Raw genomic sequence first — 21,460 nt, forward strand, 5'->3', positions numbered from 1 at the left:
GATTGTGAGCTCATTATTGATTATGTTAATGATCACATGACTCAAAGCATGGTTTCAAGTTGTATACAGTAGGGATTGAAACGTGCTTAGTCAGATGTGATTAAAAGTGTCATGGTACATAAAACACCATTGGTTGATGCCTTCACACTGATATCTAGTGCCAAGCTCACATCTGTTAATGTGCTCTACGGTCATATAGTGTATTTTACCAGCATGATGGAATGCAAGTGGGAGATGTTAGAAATATATTTGCGCCTATATGGACTTAATTAATCTATAAGTGATGATTATCTTATATTTGTATGAGATAAATAGATAATAGATAAATCATTTGCGAATTATCTCATCCCATCAGGGGTAGGATTTGTCTTTTCATTTATCGAGCAAAATTGAATAATGCAATTTATCTCATCCTATCAAAAATAAGATTTATCTTTTTATTTATTTGGGATAAGTAAAAAAATCAGTTATTTATATCACCAAATTACCTATAAATAGTAGCTCTTTTTGATTCAGTGGGAGTGAACTTAAATGCAAAAAAAAGTAATTTCAAAAATAAGATAAGAATTATAATATTAAAATACAAAAAGTTTTTATAATTGTTCCCTACAAACTTTCATATTTTGATAACGCTGTATAATGACCTCATTATCAATTTTATTAAATACATCATTTTTAATATACACAACTAAGTTATCATTCATCCATTGGTCTCCAATTCTATTACATAATTGATTCTTCACAATGTTTATTGCAAAAAGTACTCTTTCAATTGTATGTAGTTGTTGTTGCATGGATGCAACAATAAATTTATAGAATGGAAAAGTTGTTTTCAAGTCGTCTAAGCCTGCAAAAATAAAAAAACAGTCAAAGAGCGCGGAAACAGTCAAAGAGCGCGGAAAAATTCCCGCGCAAACACTCTAACGCTTAAATTAGACATTGAGTATGATGAAAGAAATTATATTAAAATTAGTATCAAAGACGTCTCTTTTTTTAGGAATGCATACTTGCATATTTATAGAGAAATATAGAGTGATTTAAAGTGTAACACAATTAGGATTCTTGTAAATAACGCTTATCTTGATTGATTCCAATCTGATTGAGACTAGGATAGCTATAGATAACATCTATCTTAGTATTTTAAAACCTATTAGAATTAAAATACATATAACTTGTATCTCTTATAAATAATATTTATCTTGTCCTTTTTAGGGATATAATTTCTTATGGATGATATTTATCTAAATATTTCATAACCATTTTAGGATTAAAATTTTCTAATTTATTTATCATTTTCTTGAAATATTCAAAAGGATTTTTAAATGTCAGATTTATCTTATTTGCTTGCTTTATGCAGGACCCACATATAGAAAATTTATATCTTTTGGCCCAAAAAGATATTCTAGGCCTTTACTTATGACACAATAGTAGTAATAGCAATAAGAAGAAAGCAAATCGAGTGAGAATTGGGAAAGGACCTTTACTTATGACACAATAGTAGTAATAGCAATAGGAAGAAAGCAAATCGAGTGAGAATTGGGAAAGAAAATAAGAAATGAGATAAATCTGAAAATAAAATGGATAAATTGGGAGTTAGTGAATTTGAACCATTTGGCCTATTTTGACTAAAGTTTAATACAATGATTTTGAGTTGATTTGGGGAGTTGAGCTTGAATTTAAAATAATATAAAATAAAATAAAATCCAGCCCAGTGGAGGCAGTTGCAAATACAAATTTCTCTCCCCCGATGTACCATCCAAAAGCCAAGCTTTGCGGGGTTTACACTACTTATTCTAATAATAATCATATATGATGTGCATTAAAAATTTATTATTTTAGAACGCCCAAAACCTCGTAGTGCCAAGTTAATCCTAAAACTATTAAAATATCAAAACAATTTTTTTTTTTCATTGCACATATCTGATATTGTTTTCATGTAAGATATAATGGGTGGCCAAATTGTTGTGTCAAGTGGCTAAAATGACTATTTTGCCCTTGCTAGGTGAAATGAATCCAGCCAGAATATCCAATGTTCTCATATACATGTTTCCATAAGAAATGACACAGGCAAGCTAATATTACCAAATGCTCGAACAGATATGAAGTTTTCAATGTTCAATTCAACATATTAAAGAACTTTTCGAAGTTCCAATACATCATCATCGACGAACTATTCAAGCAATGGACCTCAACAACAGAGACGAGAGAGAGAGAGATGAAACGCTAGGACCCAAAAAAGGAAAACCCGACAAACTGAGTGCCCTATTTCTTTATATCATTCACATGCTAGTTTGGTGTCAAAGCTGCTCAAACAGATGGCAAAAGCCTGAAATGCAGATAGAGGGTAGCGATAATCCATGGTGAACATATCCTTGCCAACCTTACCGAACTGCAAGATGATCTTGTCATGATCAGATTGGGTAGGCGGCTGAGATGGCGTTGGAGCACCGGCAGCAGGCTGCGTGGCAGCAATCAGCTGGAAATTTTTGACGGATGCAACAGTGACCCTCCCACGGAAGTTAAGACACCAACACTGCAACTGCTCATGCCATCTCGGTGGCTTGTTTCTGAGAACCAAAGGTCTGTCCTTTCCCTCATCTCCTTCCCCACGAGGGCCAATAATGTCTGAAAACCGGGCACTACTGAACTCAGTAGAGTTCTCTATTGATTTTGAGAAGGAGATGCTTCGGAATGAGTCTTCAAGGGAACGGGGAAGGAGCTCCGGCTGGCCAGGGACGGTTCCACCTGGCTCGAGGGCTGAAACAGGGATTGAGTGCATGATACAGTGCATCCTGCGCGGACCCCTTGTACCTAGCACATTCAGTTCATACGTAACCTGGGCAATGTTATAGCTTCCAGTAGGGACTTTAGGGGAAACCTTTTTGGAGTAGAATCGACGGCTTGTACGCCCAGGAGACGACAGATGAGCATTATTATAAGGCGGTTGTGTATCATAAATGATGAACTTAGTACCAAGGAAATTTGACCTGTTACAGAGGAAAAATATTAATCAAAATACCATAAAAGAAAATAATTGTGCGAGAAGTAACAGGAAAGGAACACCTAATTTTTGAGATTGTATAAATAATCCCAGGATCAATCTTTTCTAGAATCAAAAAATTAAAAAATAAGTATGTCTCAGAACCGTACAAGTATGAACAAGATGGCTACACAGCTAATACTGAATATAGTTTTGTTTTAGAATTCAATTATCTTCTCATTTTTTGAAATATTGGAATGGCATACCGCCTTATGATATGTTAACATTCAATTTATGTGGCATAAATTATACGTCAACATTCATGCTACCGATGCACATGCAATTATCATTTTTCTTTAATTCGCAGTCACCTTTGTAGGTTTTAATCTCAGCTTTTACACGGCTTTGTATGAATGCATTCTAATAGGATTTAAACACACACCCCCCCCCCCCCCCCCCCCCCCGCCCACACACACACACGCTTGTGCCAAGAAAACCTAAGCAGGATTAGGACTGTGAAGATGTAAATCCATATGCCACAGAGCCATTATGTTGTTACAATATAGCCAACAAATAAGTCCATGGAGACACAAGGGCAGCTAAAACGATACTATAAGAGGTCCCATTTACTTCTCTCAAGAACAACCTCCCACATAAGGATGGTGATTGAACCTGAACCTGGCCTTGTTGGGGCCCTGCCTGATTGGGGCACGGTCAAAGCTCGTTGACCTAGTCTGGGGCAAGGATTGGAGATTCCTGGAATCAATTTCATTGGGGACGATGTGGTGATGGTATTTACTATTTATACATCGGAGAATTATAATAAATTAATTTACACCTTAAATATATATATACACCCAACAAAATACTCAATTACCTATGGCATAATTCCCATTTTAGGCCCATTACCCAAACAAAAAATAGAACCCAACCCACCTACATCTCATTCTCAAAGCATGTTTGCTGCGAGCAGATAGCAAACATTGTGAGAGGTTTATTTTTTCTTTTCACAATTACTGTAATTTGAAAGTAAGATTTTATTTATTAGTGTTGTAATCTAAGACAGAATTACATTAATTGTTGTTGCAAGAAATTACATTATAAATCATTTTGTTTATTATTGATTGGGGGTCAGGGTGGGTTTGGGAATTCACATTCCTTGCGTTGGGGCTGGGATAAGGTTTAAGATTTATACCATGTTGGGTCATAGGCAAGGGTATAGGGTATTAGGGTTGGGGAAGGGGGGGAAGGGGGAGCAAAATCTAGCCCCACCTTGCCCTACTCTATTGCCATTCCTACTTCCAAACCTCCAGCTTAAAAGAGTATAGCACAGAGAACAATCACAAGCCTTAATTCCACTGCCTCTAACCATGGCCATATCCTCTACAAATCCATTATATCCTATGTCATGTTTAAGGGTTTCCCACCAAGTTTCCTTTGGAATTCCCCCCTCTCTTTGGTAACAAAATTCCTCCATTTCATAATCCACTAGAAGAGAAATATGGTGGTGGCAACATAATTAAAAAGTACAAGTTTCAGATGTGCGCTGGTTTAGATCTCGAAACACCATTCATTAGTATGTCCGAATGTGTGTTCGTGTGTTCAACTGTCAATTCCCATGGTTTTATGCAACATGCATATCTTTTGAAACCATTATCAATTAGAAAGCAGTAGTTCATCATAAGAGACCTGAGTAGCTTCCTAGACAAGAGGACCAGCATGAACATAGCCAAAAATTCTGCCACAAAACAAAAATAAATAGATATGCAAATCTTAGAACCAAGACCAACTTTTTTATTTGTAATATCCATGGATGGTTTCAATGAGAGGACATTGACAAAAGCTAAGGGGAGAGGAAGTCTATAGCTGAATATTTCAAATGCTTTGGCTACGTGGTTAATCTCTTATTCCATTTCATAAGGACAATCCTGTTTAGAAAGCCATTCTCATGTTAACACTAACTCATGGATATTTCCAAGCACTCATCCAAAAGTGTGATATTAACTCCAGAACTAGACACTTGTCAACACTTAGGATTCCTGTGTACCTTGCTAGATACACATGAAATGAAACTCAATGACAATTTATAGAAGACGATTAGACTAAAAAAGGAATTTTATTAGTAGAAAGGTGATATAAATGCATTTTAATATTGAAAACCAAAAGTACAAAAAACTGTATTTATATTGAATAACCAAATGGTACTTCTTATAGTTTCTATTTTTATGCATGCATGTAAAGTATACATTTACGTATCACCCTTGTTATTATGAATTCTGATTTTTTTTTTTAGAATTTTTTGTGTTTGCATGAACACTTCTGTGCTTTTTAAAATATTTTCACATTCAGAAATATATTATTCAAACTATGAGAGTTTTTTTTTTTTTGTTAATTTTTGGAAGCAAAACTACAAAGTCACAAAGTCTTTGGACCAAGATTTAGCACCAAGCAGCAAGCACTCAATGGGTTGTAGCCTTACCTGACTTTTCCTATGCAAGTGTTGCTTGATCTTGATATATTATCTGCATCCATGGAGATGATGTACTCTGTACAAGTAGTTCGCCGATTTCGTTTTGCAGAAAGCAGAAACTTCCCATTTTCAACGAACAAGGCTGCAAGAGCAAAGCATTGAATCGTGAAAGATATCATGGACAGTGACGGAAAAGGGGGGAAAATTAATTGATGGTATTGATTAAAAAAGACTTCGAGTTCAGTGTGGTTGAATTCAGAACAACTGGAGTAACCCTAGTAAACTTGCAATAGCTCAATGTGAATGGATTACTGCCCAATTCCAACATTTTTAAGCAAATTATCACTCAATTCTATCATATATTTCATAGGTAATTCAGTATTGAGTTTGTTTCCCTTGGCAGATGATGCATAATTGAACATGTTGGTAAATGATTTAAATTAATGAGTTGGAAACCCAATAGGCTTGGCCACCCAAACAAGGATGAAAATATCCATCTTTTCTTTGGAGTTAGCAGTCAAGAACAAAGGTTTAAAAGCTGCAGTATACCCACATGGTCACATTACTAGCGAACTCAGTTTGATAGTCTTATCAAATGCAATTATTATGGAATTAATAATTAAATAAAATTATATTGCTAACTTGGGATTCACTACTAAAGGTACAGGCAAAGGTGAACCTAGTACACGAAACTCCCACATAGCAAGCACTAGGGAAGGTTAATTGTATGCAGCCTTACCCTTGCTTAGCAAAGTGGCTGTTTCCTAAAACTGAACCTATGACCTCCAGGTTGCAATGGAGCAACCTTACTGTTGCACCACGGCTCACCTTCTAATTCAAGGTTCACTATTAAGTAAAGAAAAAGCAGGGCGAAGCTGACCATCCTCAGTTTGAGATGACTGCTCATCTCTACAGGGAAGGCCACATAAAACAAAAGGAAGACATCAGTAGCAAGAAATTATTCATAAGACATGTTTCCATACCAGGGCTAAGGCAAAGGAAAAGGTGGTAAGTTAATTTAGATTTGTCTCGTTTGATGAAGCACTGGATGGTTCCATCTCGAGGTCCAGGCTGTAGAGAAAAATAAACAAAAAGCAAATTTGGCAACTGCATAAATCCTGCATTTGTATTATGGAAACTTGCAGTAAAAACAACACGAAATCCATCAGGAAAGCCAGAGAATAGGATAGAAAATACACCTGCTTCAGGGAAACTGGAAAGGTAATCTTCCCTGAATATTCAAGGCTTTGGACAATTTCTTTGCACATTTCCCTCCAAGATCTGCAAACAGAAGCACATGCAACAACATTCTTGCGAGCCGGCCATGTATTCTCACTTGCCTCCAACCTCTTAATGACATCACGGAGAAGCTCTGGCGGGAGGCTAGCCCAACAACTGTTCTGGATGACTGGTGGCTCATGCAACTCATGGACTGCACCATGAGATTTCCCCCTGTGGTGCCCGGGCAACCTTACCTCAAAACTTCGTCTTGATAAGCTCCCAAAACCATCCCTTACATCACGCACTATGCGGCGGAATGACATCTACTCCAATAACTTGACACCCAGCACAATATTATGGACACCTCTTCCAATATCGTCGCATATATTATGCTACAGAGTTTTCAATTGATTTTCAATTGAGCCAACTGGTAACGAAAGATCAAATTAAATCATTTTAGGTTAAAATGTTTTCTACAAAACTTAATGACCAAGAAAAAGAAGACACATATGTGCAAGGGAAAAAGGACAAAGCAAGAAAAGAAGATTCCTCTAAAAGCGCAATCACATGGACTCAAAAGCAGCATAAAACGCCAGACTAAACCTGAAACAGCACCCACACTTCTTAAACCCAATTCTGAAACCAGAATGCTGTTTATTATGAAACAGATTTCTTATTTGTGCAAAAAGATCTGAAGTACGGAAAAGCAAAAACACAATCAAAGGAACAAAGGCAACACAGATAGCGAAAACAAGAGGAAAATAGTGATCAGAGGGAGAAAGAGAGTAGGGTTTGTTCTGATTTACACAGAAAAGTGAAACTGGGATAGCAATTGAAATTTGAAGGCAGAAAATTTTCAAATGGGAATGAGAAACGAACATGGTGAAGAAAGACATACATAAATTGCATACAAATTACACATACATAGAGACGCATTTACAGTGACCAGAAATTCATTTTCGCCTGTTGCCCTAAAGAGTTAAGGCGAAGAGAAGCGAATATGAAAGCTTTCATGTCCAAAAACTAATAGCAAAAACTAAACTAGTACTACAAACAATCTAGAAATCCATGAATTGGCCGATCAGACCATAAAAAATACGTTTTTGTGAAAGAAAGCCAAAGAAGTAAAGCTCCTCAACAATCCAGAAAGTCCATAAGCTTCATAATCGCAGTAATAGCTCAACTAAAAAGCCTCAACCTAGGAACCATTTTTGCTGCAGTAATCAAAAGAAAAACAACAAACTAATGCCATGTGTGGAAATAGGATTTCTGGAAAAACGGAGGGAAAATACAATTCCTCATCGCAAAATCCTTCAGCACATATCCAAATAAAAAAAAACATTTATTTGAACATATATCTAATTTTCTGACTCAAAGAACAAAGAAATTTAGCTCCAAATATTTCTTCCTTGTCTAATTTTTTCTTCCTCTACAAACACACTACGGGGAAACCAAAAGGTGGCTCGTTCTTTCTACTTCCGATTGTAGCTCTCCAAACTTGGCATCAAGTGTTAACAAAGCTCTCAACGGAGAAGAAGAAATTTGAATTAGAATATCCGGATGAGGAGAAGCAAACCTTGAAATCTGGCAACAACGGAGACACAAACCTAAGCATTCCGAACGGTCGCTCGGGAGAGAGAGATTTAACGACTAGAGAGAGAAAGAGCGTAGAAACATGAAAACTGTTTTCTCACCTTGTCGTCTGCTACCTCCGTAGATTTATCATCAGATCCTTAGCTTTATCACGCGCTCTCTCTCTCTCTCTCTCTAAAAAGTCCGAAGTCTCCTCTCTCCCCCCCCCCCCCCCCCCCCCTCTCTCTCTCTCTCTCTCACATACGGATTCCAACCTTTATTAAATTCCCCTCCACCAAACGGACAGCGTTGAAAATGCAAAATGGAAAAATTCGAAGTGACTCACAGCCCGTTGAGAACCATATTACTTAAATTTAGAGATTAAATCTTAAAGTTTGTCCACGATTAAAATTAAAGATCATATATCGACAAAATATATAAGCTTCATAATTGAATTGAACTTTATCATTAGATAAAGTTCGATCAAGTTTTATAGATCAAATTTTATTATTAATTATCGGATTTCATCAAAATCAAACTTGTTTCATAAAACTCAAAACTTTAGGCGATAGTAATAATTAGGTAAAAATATTTTTTAAATTTTGACATTTTTTATCATTCTTTTGGCAACTTAATTATTTATACAAGTTAGATTTTTTTAAAATTAATAGGAACAAAAAGAACTTATTTATGTGAGATGAGTTGTTGTTACAGGAGATTAAAGAGGAGAGATAATTCAAAGAATAAGAGTGCATTTTGGAAATTTTATAAATTTAATAGCAATTATTTAGTAGTTGGGAGTTAAATGCACAAGTTGTGAACCTGAGGAGCGGTTGGTACAATTTTTTAAAATAGAGGCCTTGTAGCTATAATTAGGTCCAACCTTAGGGATATAAATGTGATTCATCCAAATTATTAATATTATTAAATGTTTATATTTAAAATGTACTTTGATTAACTCCCACTCAACCAAAACCCGCCCCAATGGATACGGACCAGTTTGGTAGCGTTTGGGAACTCGATTGTGCTGTACCAGGGCTTGGAAAAGCTAGCTAGGGAAAACAATAACCGGGATATTGCATTTTTAGAAAATATTTTACTTAATTTAAATAAGAATGCAAAATTACATAATAAAAAGTTATATTTTTTAGGGGTATCAGCTCGCTACTCTTTTAATTGACTTATTTCGTCTATGTGATTTGTGAATTATTGAGACCATTTTATATATATAATAATAAATTTATTTATTATAAATATAGTCGCCAATTAACTTAAACTTTGTAAGAATAAAAATAATTAGAGGACGTAAGACAATTGTTGCGCGAAAATTAAAATCAGAATTAAAATCAATATTAGAGATTTTTTTTTTTTGAAATAAGAAGTTATCTGTTTATAGATGAGTTTGGAATTTTGTGATAAATATTCGTGATATTTTGAAATTCACTATAATTATAATTTTTATAGATAATATATATCCTTTTTACAGAATTTTCGGATGTTTGACTTATCTTATTTACTCTTTATTTTAGACTCTCAAGGCAAATTTCGATATATTAGAGTCTCTCAAAATTAACTTAGATACGATCTCCGAGAGACTGTCACGTGTCTTGATTTTTTCAGTCTCTAGGAGATTGCATCTTCAACTTTTTGGGTCTTAGGAGACATGTCTCTCGGAGAAGTTTCGGTTATCATTTTAAACATAAAATATTTTTTAAATTTTTTATGTCTTTTAATAGAATTTTACTTATGATACTTCAATAGTAAATATATATATTTTTTATCATAAAAAAAGACTGGCATAATTTGAGATGGTTGAAATTTTATATAAGATTGTGCATATGGAAACAAATATTTTTTTAAAATAATTTATAATTATTAAATGGTCAATGTTAAATCATTAATAATATTTTTATTTAATTATGAAATCATTTTGGCTTGTTTGTTCTCCGGTGGAAGGTGTTACCTTGGGAATCTACCTGGACCAATATAAGGAGAACTTGTTTGACTTTGATTTCATTTTTTTAAGATTAGATTAACATCAAGTCAAGTTTACGACATTAATTTGACTCGGCTTATATAAATAATACAAAATTTTATTATTTATTAATATAATTTTATACCCTTTGAGTTTGCTTGTACTTATTATTTGTTTAAAATTTATTAAGGGTGGTGAATATTCAATCGATTTGATTATTAAATTGATTGAATTATTTAAATAGAATAAATTAAAATTTTTAAAAAATCAAATCAAACGGATTAAGTAGTTATTTAAATTAAAAAATCAAAAAATTCAAAAAAGAGTTTCAAATTTTTAAAAAATATTATTCACATTTTTGTTAGATATTTTTTATTACTCTCTGTTATAAAAATATTAAGATTTTACAATAATATATTTATATTTATATTAATATAATATAATATATCAATATATAAATATTATTTTAAATATACAAATTAAGCGTTGAATTAACATTTTATTTATTTTTATCATCTTTTGGCAAGTTATCCAACCAGAAGTCGTTCGGGCGGCGCAGTTTAGCGGAGGCCTGATCTCCTCTGGACGGTTTGACGAGGTCCGCGGCGTACAATAGAATATTCGGTGGATTTTAATTTATTTATCAATTTTTTGCTAAAGGGGACGCTCATTGGGAAAGAATATTTTATCCGGCACATCGCGGAAAATTATATTATCTTGCTACGCGTCTCATCAGCCGTAGATTGAAGAGTTGATGTCTTTTTACGGGTATCGTGTGATTCTTATTAATTTAATGTAAAACGTGCAGTTGGTTCATGTGAGGAGAATTATGGATGCGTTCACGCTCCGCCAGGAATCATGATTTTGTGGGCACTGAAATGACTCTGGCACCCCTATAATTTATATTTCTTGAATTCTTTTTTATATTTTTGGGATGAAAAATTCAGAAAAATTTGGTAATGAAAGGTTATTCCTAACATTTAAAAAAATATAACGATTATTCTTAAATTTTAAAGTCATGTTGTAAATTAGTTAACTTAATTAAATAATAACAAATAATTAAAATATATTTATATACTCTTTTTTACAATCAAATTATTATCATTGTCATTGATTATTTTTTTTAGATTACGCGTTATCACTTACGCCTCTGCTGCTCGGTTTCACGATTCCAGCAAAAGAGGTAAGTTAGGAGATTCAGCAAACAGGTTTCGACTCCTAACACAACTACAAACGTGAGAACGTCAAGTATTTTTCATTTTCAAGATCAATCCTTATCTACTGAATTATTTCCTAATCAGGGATCGAACACATAACCTAAAAACCTAAAAATCAACACCCCAGTGAGTCTTCCTTATCAATTAATTTACACCCCTGTGGACTTGCATTGATCATTTGATCATGGTCACCATTGCTTTTGCTTTATTTCGACGTGGTATCTTCTTTCCCCTTTCTCTTGTAATCCAATCACTTATACTTTCACCATCACATGTGCAATTGCCCCACCATAGCCATCGCCATTGATTGAGTTAGCTCTAATCTGACATAAAATAATTCTTTCAATTTGTTCTCTTTTTTTTTCTTTGTTCTTAGTAATAGAACCTTATTAGGATTTGATTGCAAACCCAAACACATGATTGCTTATTTAGGTTCATTGCAAAATCAGAGGCTAAATTAGTCGAGTAGTTGAGGGTGGCCTACGACCATTGGCTGTCTTTTTGTATTTTTATTTCTTTTAAATCAGAAAAAATAAGAGAGAGAAAAAAAAAGTTGAGAAAAATAAAGGCTGGTTATTTTATTTAATTATTTAACAATGTGAGATGTTATTACTATTTCCGTGAGTTGTGGTTTTTACAATTATTTTCGTGAGCTGTGTTTGATTGGAGGTGGAAAGTGACAAAATTTCAATTTTATAAAATTTTAATTCTCACTCCACCCCTTAAGAATTTTAATTTTTTGATTTTAAGAAAAATCTTCATTTTTTGAACTAAAATGGAAATCGAATTTTATGAAAAAAAATTATTTGATGAAATTTATTAAAATTTAGATGAAAAATAAATTACACCCCTATCAAACCCACCCTAAGGGCCTCTTTGATTGTTCATCTTTTTCATGAAAAATGGTCATTTTCTACCTAAATTCTAACTTTTGAAGTGTTTGATTGAGCAAATTTTTCATAAATTTTTTTTTCCTATTTAGGGTCACATGACTTTCTTTTCCCACTTTTGCTGGAAAATGAATTTTCATAGGGGGGAGAGAAATTATTTTTCAAGAAAATCCACTCTTATTCCCAACCCTTATTCATTCTCAGAGCAACAATGAGTCTGTAATAGCTGGGAGATGGAATCCATCTTCGGCATCGGGTGAGGGCGACGGTGATGGTAGCTCTATAATTCATTTCTGGGAGACGGAATCCATCTTCAGCAACAATTGGGAGATCTATAATTTATTTAAGCAACAACTAAGAAATGTATATATAATTCATTTCAACTGAGAAATGTATATATATATGTGTGTGTGTATATATATATAGAGAGATTGACAGAACGAGCGAGAGAGAACGTCGGTGAGCGACGATGGAGGCGATAGGGAAGGCATGGAGAAGAAGTGGTTTGGAAAAGAAGGAAGAGATGGAGAAGAAGTAGGTTTGGAATGAGGGATAGAGAGAGATGGGTAGCGAAGATGGTAGCGGCAACAATGGCCGCTGCAACCGGCGATGAGGGGAGGCAAGGAGGAGAAGTGGGTTTGGGAGGGAGGGAGGGGGAGAAAGAGAAAAAGAGAGGGGAGGAGGCAGAGAGATGACGGATGGGTTTGGAGAGAAAATTACATAGAAAATAAATTGTAATCAAATACCTTCACTTGATAATAATTTCCATATAAATAATTTTTAGATAATTAAATTATTTAGAATTTATTTTGTAACTTCTATGTTTGTAATCAAAACCTAAGTGAAATTTACTTGAAATTTATGTATATAATTGATTTTTTTTATACCTCCAAAGTATTTACTTGATGTGACTAGTAGAAGTTTCAATTTATTACGTTGGGTGGTGACTAAAGAGATGTTAACAACTGTGATAGGACGTAGCCATATGGTGGATTCTCTAATACTTTAACAAGAATTGACTCCCAACTTTGGAAGTGAAATTCTACGAAAAAAATGTATACAAAAAGCCCGAGACATCAAGGAAATTTTGTCTCCTACCCTCCAGAAATACTCTATAATGCGCTAAAATAATTCGGGGTTTCTTTCTAGAATTTTTAAAATATCAAAAAATGCTAAAAAAACATCAATAAACTGTTTTTGTAATTTTAAAAACATTTTAAATTATTCCATAATATTAAAAGAATATCAAAAACTGTTTTCATCCATAAAGAACATAGAGATAGAATTTTGTCTCTAACTCAAAACTTCTAAACTTTTTTAAAACTTATTTTCGCAATTTGTCTGAATGTGTCGTGGAATTTATATTTATTTTTAGATTGAATAATTATTTTTTATATTAAAAATTATATTTATAAAAATACCCCAATATTTTTTTATTTACATTTTTCTCCACATTTTTGTTATTTAATTTTTTAAAAATATTATTCTTTTTGTTTCTATTTCCCATTTGTGTTCCTATATAACCTAAAAAATACTTGTTCTTCCTATATTTTAGAATAACATGATTTTGATTAGGGTCATAATTGTCTCTTAATTGTCCTTAGCGATAAGGGTTAGGAAAATTCTATTTATAATAACGTATTCTGTTCTTTAGAGTCACATTTTAGTAAAGTTGAATATGACTAAAATAACCTAAAAAGAATACCCATTTTTATCCTCTATTGTTCTAAATACACTAGAAACAACTTATCTTTCTGTACTTTAAAAATCAAAAAATTCAATGTATCAGTAACTCTAGGGTTCAGGAAGTCTTTTTCATAACTTTAGGGTTCGGGAGTTTTGTTTTCTCCCTAACTCTAGAATTTGAGTTTTATAACTGATCAACGTGATCATCATCGATCAAAGAATACACAATCCAAGCAAGGGTTATGCAAATCTATTGATCTATATAAGCATACATTTAAACAAAACTATCATAATTGGCATGCTCCTTGCAATACTGTCATTGAAGAAAGAAGAATCGTAATAGAAAATTGCTAATAATTGTAAAATAAAACCCATATTACTAACAAAAAACAATTAGAACTCAGAGGCTGAGGAAAACTTATTAAAATTTAGAGGAAAAGATGGGAGTCCGACGCTACAAGGAGGCGAATCTATTTAGCCGTGGCTAAGCGGCATCAGAGGAAGTTCTAATCTGGGCACTGTTGGGTCACAGAAAAACCCAACGGGCGGTGCCAAGATTTGGTGCCGCACAAAGCATTGGCAAAAGGGCAAGATCTGCAGTTTTTGAAGTGTATATTCATTGTCCTGGCAAAGCATCGATGGAGAGAGTTTTTTGAGAAAATAATAGTTGCAGAGAATAATTAAGTGTTGCTACGCATAGCAAGTGTAGAAAGTGACTTTTAAGGGTTATTAGCGATGAGAACAATGATGTTTATCACATTATGTTTCATGTCAAATTTGTAATAATTAAAATTAAAATGTTACAAGATAAAAAAACATTGCAGTCCCCCATTTTCCAAACATCCCATGTTATATATTTTGTCAATAAAATCTTGATTAAATGGCAAGACAAAGACCTTGAAATCCTTAGATTTTTGTTTGTCTTTTAATCTTTATTCCAATGAATGGCTCAACTGCTATGCTACTCGAGTGAAATTAATTAACTTTGTGCTGATCCAAGGTTTCAATTATAGAAATACAAGTGAAGGCAATTCATTGGGCCCCCAACTATCATCCTTTACGTCGGCTACTCAGACAAAAATCATTAATTTTATCCTTGTACTTTATCATTTTTTTTATAATTATTAAAATTTTTTATTATTTCAATTATACTCTTACATATATATTTTTGAATCAATTTAATTTATATATTTTGATATTTGTGTGTGTGTCAATTTAAACTTTTTATTATTTCGACTTTACTTATGTACCTATATTTTCGACTAAATTTAATACTTATATTTTGATGTGTGAAAAAAAAAAAGGATAAAGCAAAGATTAGTCAATTTAATTGTTATTTTTTTTTGCACGTTAAAGTACATGAGTTAAATTGATTTAAAAATACAGGTACATAAGTGTAATAAAAATAATAAAAAATTTAAATTATCACACTAAAAAAGAATCAAAGTAAAAATATTAAATTGACTCGAAATTACATGTACTATGATCTAATCAAAACAACAAAACGTTTTGATGGCCACACAAAAACAACGTAAAAATATAAGAACAAAATATAAATTTGGCCAATGTTATATAATTTTGAAAATGTTATTTAGAATCTCAATCGTCCTTCCACATAAATACAAATATAAAGAACATTAATATTATAAAAAATACCACAAATAAATGATCAAATAACATCTATAATGTGAATTCCTTCTAAATTCACATTGACACGTAATTTCACACACCGGTCTTAATTGTAACAAGCAATTTGGTTAACCTACCTACTCTGGTCCGTTTCACATTTGGCATCATATCCACATGTCAAATGTACAAGGAAAGTTAGCATATACTTTAGTTGGATGGCAAGGTCACGTAGGGACAATTATACCAATAATTTACCTACACCCACTTGATCATACCCACCATCCAAATGATTCTTAATTCCTTAAATAAATAATCATCTAAAGTTGCTTAAGATAAGCATCCCCCTTGAATATCATTGCCAAATGCTAATATCCACAGTCTTTATACGCAATTTACGTAATCTTCAATGTTCCTACTTCCGTCCACTTGGATTAGTAGTTAAGATTCATATATCATAACCAAATCTTACATTTTTTTTTTAATCTCTTATCACTAAAGATAAAAATAATATAGCCGTTCTTTAGAGAGATGAATTTTTAATGAGAATGAGTTTGAATGAGATTAGAGATTTTGGGTTCAAGAATAACGTTTGCATGGAATATAGTCACTTTACCCGCTTTCATCACAAGTGTTGTTATTTTTATTAATGTATCAATCCAATGTTTAGCTAAATTTTATGAATTGATGTGTTGTGTTTTGCATAAGCTCCTTTTAAGTGAGTAATCAGGTATTGATATTATAAATGTAAATATTTACTTTATAAAAAAATAATATAAAATTAAATCGAAATAAAAAAGTGTTCTAATTGATTAGACGTTAGAAAATAGAAATAGAAGAAAGAACAAGTTGACATTTACTTTTATACAATAGCATAGAGACAATTCAAAAGGCCTATTTAGTGCTTTGTTGTTATTCTTAGTGTCACGTAGCCACCAAAGATTTTATCTATGTTTGTGTGCTTAGATGAAAATATATAATTTTGAAGTAAAAATGATGGCAATAAATCCGGGTGTTAGTTTAGTGATATTAAAATATTGAATTATTTGTTAGACTTTATTTTTTGAATCTGATGAACAATTTTCCTTTATCATTCGGAGTCTGATGATTTTTACCGTTATTAGTAAAAACTAATTCTTTTGCGATAATAGTTCTCTATTCAAATAATATATTAGAGCATGTCTTTGTATTTTTCAATTAAAGTTACATATACAATTATTAGTCATTCGAGTCTCTTTCGAGTTTGTTAAAAAATTAAATTTATTTTAAATTATAGTCTAATACATATATAGTTAATTGTGTTTATTCATGATGTCTAGAAATGACAATAGATATTTGCCCTATTTGAGATGGTGGCTTGGACAAAAGAAAAATATTCTTACTTCTAGATGGGTACAAGGACCTCCAACATACATATATTTTAAATATTTCTTATTCTATTCTTTAAACAAAAATTTGATATTTTTTTAATAAGTAAGATATATTAACAAAAAAAAAAAAAAATTAACAAAAGCTTACAAACCACACAAGGACATATCCAGCAAAACATATAAAAAAACCCACGCCTCAACAAATAAAGCACAACCTAAACAAAACAAATACCTGAAAACACCACCTTTAAAAATGAGGAGAAAACAAAAAATCTAGACGAACAAAAAATCGGCTAAGCCAGATCTGTAATCACAGGCCTACTAGCATTATAAACTTAAGAAGCTTTAGCTAGCGTGTTCTTCTGTTTTCACTCTCTCTTTAATTGGGACTTGGATTTCATCGAAGTAAATTTGGAACTCAAACTCTCAGACTCATCATTTGAAGAAACATCTTCATTCTCTAATTGAATCCTCTTACTTTTGTTCAATACATCCGTATCTTCATTCTCCAATTGAACCTTCTTACCTTTGTTCAATACATTCATAGCTTTCTCATCTACTATCTCCTGACACCCGACATTCCCTGAAAAAAAAATCCCCTAGAGCGAGAGTATCCATATCTTCTTCCGCCAAATGATTAATACTTTTGAAGTTTAGCAAAACGTTGTTAAAATTATTAATAAACGAAAATACCCTTCAATTTTCTCTCCTTTACCCTTTACCTCCTCCCCTCTTCAGCGAACTTGGTAGGATTTGATAGTTTGTTAATCATTTTCTCTTTCTCTTTAATTCAATGACAGTCAAACCATTGGCAAACTAAAGAAGAGAGATCGATAAACAATTGAATTTTGCCTGATCTATCATATGAGAAAAAGAGAGGGACAAAGAGAGATAATGTGAACATACATTCGTCATATTAATATTTTTAATCTCTGCGAAATAACAACAATAAAAATGTAATTAGAATTCTAAATTTAAAAAAATCTTTATTATTTTTCAAAATTAAAGATATATCTGTCGTTTTATCAATTCTCAAAATACTTAATATAATTTACCCACCCCAAATGGCATAAACTTTGCCGCATGGTGGTGACTTCAAATTTCAAGTTGTATTAATATAATAAGAATAAAGAAATCATCTATGAGTAACTCAGATGGCATCTAAGAACCCATTAAAATAAGTTGAGTTTACTTGAACATAATTAATTGAGAACATAAAAGATAATCTAATTAATTATATGATTTAGTTCTAGCCATAGAGCTGATGACTTAATTAATTAAATTATTTTAATCGTATTTCACATGTATTATTCATTGGGCGTCATAGCTTTAATTATATATATAAAAAAATACCAATATGAGAAAAAAAATTACAAAACGGATACAAATCAAATTCGTCGTCTATTGGGGAAAGCCATTTTAATTTAGAATAAAATTGTGTGACTATTTTGATCTATACCTCTAAATCAAAGTAGTGTTTGGTATGAGACGGAATTATTTTTTTAATTCGTTACATGATTTTCTTGGTGGGTAAACAAGTGGCATGAAAGATGTCAATCAACCAAGATGAAAGCAAAACTAATAGACACTAATGAATATGCCATGTGTCTCTAAATCCAAAGCCTAAGATCCACACACATACCTAATATTGAAATTACAATTGTACACGTAACGCGTGCAAATTGCTTGGGCAAGACAACGTTGACCACCTAAGTGTTGTACAAATAGAAGAAGACATCTAATTTAGATTTGGATTGAAGCTATATATAATATTGTACAATGGGTGCAGGCACCATGGCCTTAAATGAATTAAATTGTGTATAGATTTAGTTCCTTATATTTGTAAACTAACCCTCTAGAGTTTACTTTCTATTGGTTGACTTAAGCTAAAAATTAACGTGTCATATTTGTTTGGTTTAATTGAAATTGTGATCTTTGTTTAATCAAAATTTGATGAGATTTTATACAAATTTTTATTCTAATCCGATGGGATCAAACCCATATAAAAATGTACCTTTAAATCCTTCCCACTTCGATGGTTTTTATTTATAATTAATGTGGGTCATCCGCTCGTCTAAATATTTGTCACTTGATATTCTTATAAAATTGTTATAGAAAAATTAATTTCGACAAAATGATGAATTTAAAATTTTTTGAGGGCTCCACTCCACATTTAAGTTTCATTGATGATGGATTATGATGAGATTATGTGGTCTAATAGACTAATATGACTTTTTAATTATATTTCTGTTTTGAAACGTATTGTATTTATGTTTCATTGATCAATAGAAAATAAAAGATGCTAATGATCACATTGATTTAATATGATGCATTAATTAGGGTATGAACCAAAGTTTCCTACCCATAAAATAGGAAGAAGCTGCATCACACGCCTAATTAGCTATGCTCATCTTGGATTGGTGAGTGGGCTGAAGTGTATTTATTAAGACGTTGATAAGAAAGGCCAAGCATAGTTGTACTGCCCAGTGCCCATTTTTGAATGTTCTCCCGTCTTCTTCTTGAAATTATTGTCCTTGGGCAATTTTTTTGTTATTTGTGTCTTCGATTTTGATAGAAGAGATAAATCACAGATAAAAACTTATCTCACTGTATAAGATAAAGAATCAAACCCGTGATTTACTGGTACGAATCTTAACTTATCATGAGCCAACCACTTAATGCGTGTCTTGAGAATTCTTTCATTTTCTCCTTAATCACATATTAGATGATGACGGAGATAAAAACAATCTATTTATATAAATTTACGATTTATATGTATATACTTAATTCATTCACCTTCGTGCTTTCCTTTGATACACTAGAAACCATGAATTTGTATGAATCAACCCATGAATTGAGAGATATGGTAATTGATTAGCTGATTTCTTTGCTAGTGTGGGTGTGATTTTGTCAAGTTGCGAAAGTGTTGTATCCATTTCAAACATTTATTGCTATTGACGATTCTTGATTGTTTCTTTAAATTTTTGTTTTGGGTAATGGGCACTTGTTAAGGTATAATAAATGCATTTATTGTATCTTAACAAATACCCTTTGTCACCACCATTAACATTGTCTCTTTCAAATATGCCTTGTCCAAAATGGAATGACTTGAGTGGGCTCAAGTGTATTTAACAAGAAGTTGACCAAAAAAGGGAAAGCCTAGTTGAACTGCCCATTTTTCATTTATCAAGTGAAAAATGCGATTCTAATCATTTTTAACTAAGACAATATTATTCGGCTTAAGAAAGATTATTCTTTTCAGCGCTTATTTTTGATCTCTGCTTTCATTTTAGGCCACAAGCCCAATCATTTAGGCTGATGCCTATTCATAACATCATTTTATGTGTGATTAAAACAAAGTTTCAGTTAATTATGATGGCCATGATGACAGTGTATAAGGGGCATATATATATATATATATATGTAGATTGCGTTTGGCCTTGCAGGACTTGGGGTGTGTTCGCTGGCTGAATGCAACCCCACCAATCTGGTGAGGTTGCGGTTTGGCCACCTCAAACGTAATTTAACAGGCATTTATGGGTCCATCAAATTTAATAGGCATTTCATGTTAAGTGTACAGCAGGAGGATGTTTACACGTAAATTTCCCCCCGCTTTCTCAGCAACCAAACAAAGACAGGACACGCCAACCTACGATTCTATCAGATATTGATATGTAACATGTGTTTAAACCACTCTCATGCAGTTTCTTGGGTGGCTTTTGCTGGCTTTTGTTCTTCCTTTTCGGATTTTCCTTCTTGGTGTTTCCCACACAGATACCCGTAGGGCCCACCAACCAGCAGCAGAGCTCCACAAAGAATGCCAAAATTGCACCAAAAATGAAATATGAAAATGGAAAAAAAAAAATATGACTAATTTAATATTTTTATAAAACTCTTGCATAGAAAGTTGTCTCATTAACAGAAATGAAGAGAGGATGGCAAATGAAGAGGAAGAGATCCATCCATTCTTTTCTTTCTAAGAAATTACACAACTAGAATACATGCATCACAGTTATATATTGCTTCAAATCGCAAGAGGAAGCTAGCTGGATAAACACTCAACATTCCCCCCACAAACCAAGCACTAAACTCTAAGAATCAAATTAATCTCTTTGCTTCACATTCTTCTGTAAGTCAAACATGGGACTAGAGACCAAATTAAGTTTAGAGTAGAGAAATTTGAACTGGGGAAGTGCCAACCCTTTTGTGAGCAAATATGCATATGCTAACTGAAGTTCTGTAGGAACAAAGCAAACTTCTAGCTGCTTGTTTGTAACTTTCTCGCGCAAAAAAGGGAGTGCTTGGCGCGAGAATGATATGCTGGATTCTCTGTCATATGTTTAGTTGAAAGATTATCACACCACAAAATTAGGCAAGTAGGAAGAGAATATCCAAGCTCCTTAAAGAGAGAACGAAACCAGAGGATTCCAGTAGCACCACATGCAAGAGCCCT

The 21,460-nt window shown here is 32.8% G+C and overlaps 1 protein-coding gene across 2 annotated transcripts; it reads right to left on the reverse strand.

Moving 5' to 3' along the window:
• Positions 1-2,096: 2,096 nt before the first annotated feature.
• Positions 2,097-8,476, reverse strand: LOC127808081 (tubby-like F-box protein 8). Of its 2 annotated transcripts, none has more exons than XM_052346439.1 (5): positions 8,366-8,476; positions 6,650-7,098; positions 6,434-6,521; positions 5,460-5,592; positions 2,097-2,987 (listed from the first exon to the last, which is right to left on the reverse strand). In XM_052346439.1, the coding sequence occupies exons 2-5, from the start codon at positions 6,992-6,994 to the stop codon at positions 2,276-2,278; spliced, it is 1,278 nt and encodes a 425-aa protein (XP_052202399.1). In that variant the 5' UTR covers positions 6,995-7,098; positions 8,366-8,476; the 3' UTR covers positions 2,097-2,275. The 2 variants fall into 2 exon arrangements, with proteins under 2 accessions (XP_052202399.1, XP_052202398.1); XM_052346438.1 differs by having other exon boundaries at positions 8,248-8,474.
• Positions 8,477-21,460: the final 12,984 nt, after the last annotated feature.

Source organism: Diospyros lotus, chromosome 8 (assembly GCF_014633365.1).
Source record: "Diospyros lotus cultivar Yz01 chromosome 8, ASM1463336v1, whole genome shotgun sequence".
Classification (NCBI taxonomy): Eukaryota; Viridiplantae; Streptophyta; class Magnoliopsida; order Ericales; family Ebenaceae; genus Diospyros; species Diospyros lotus.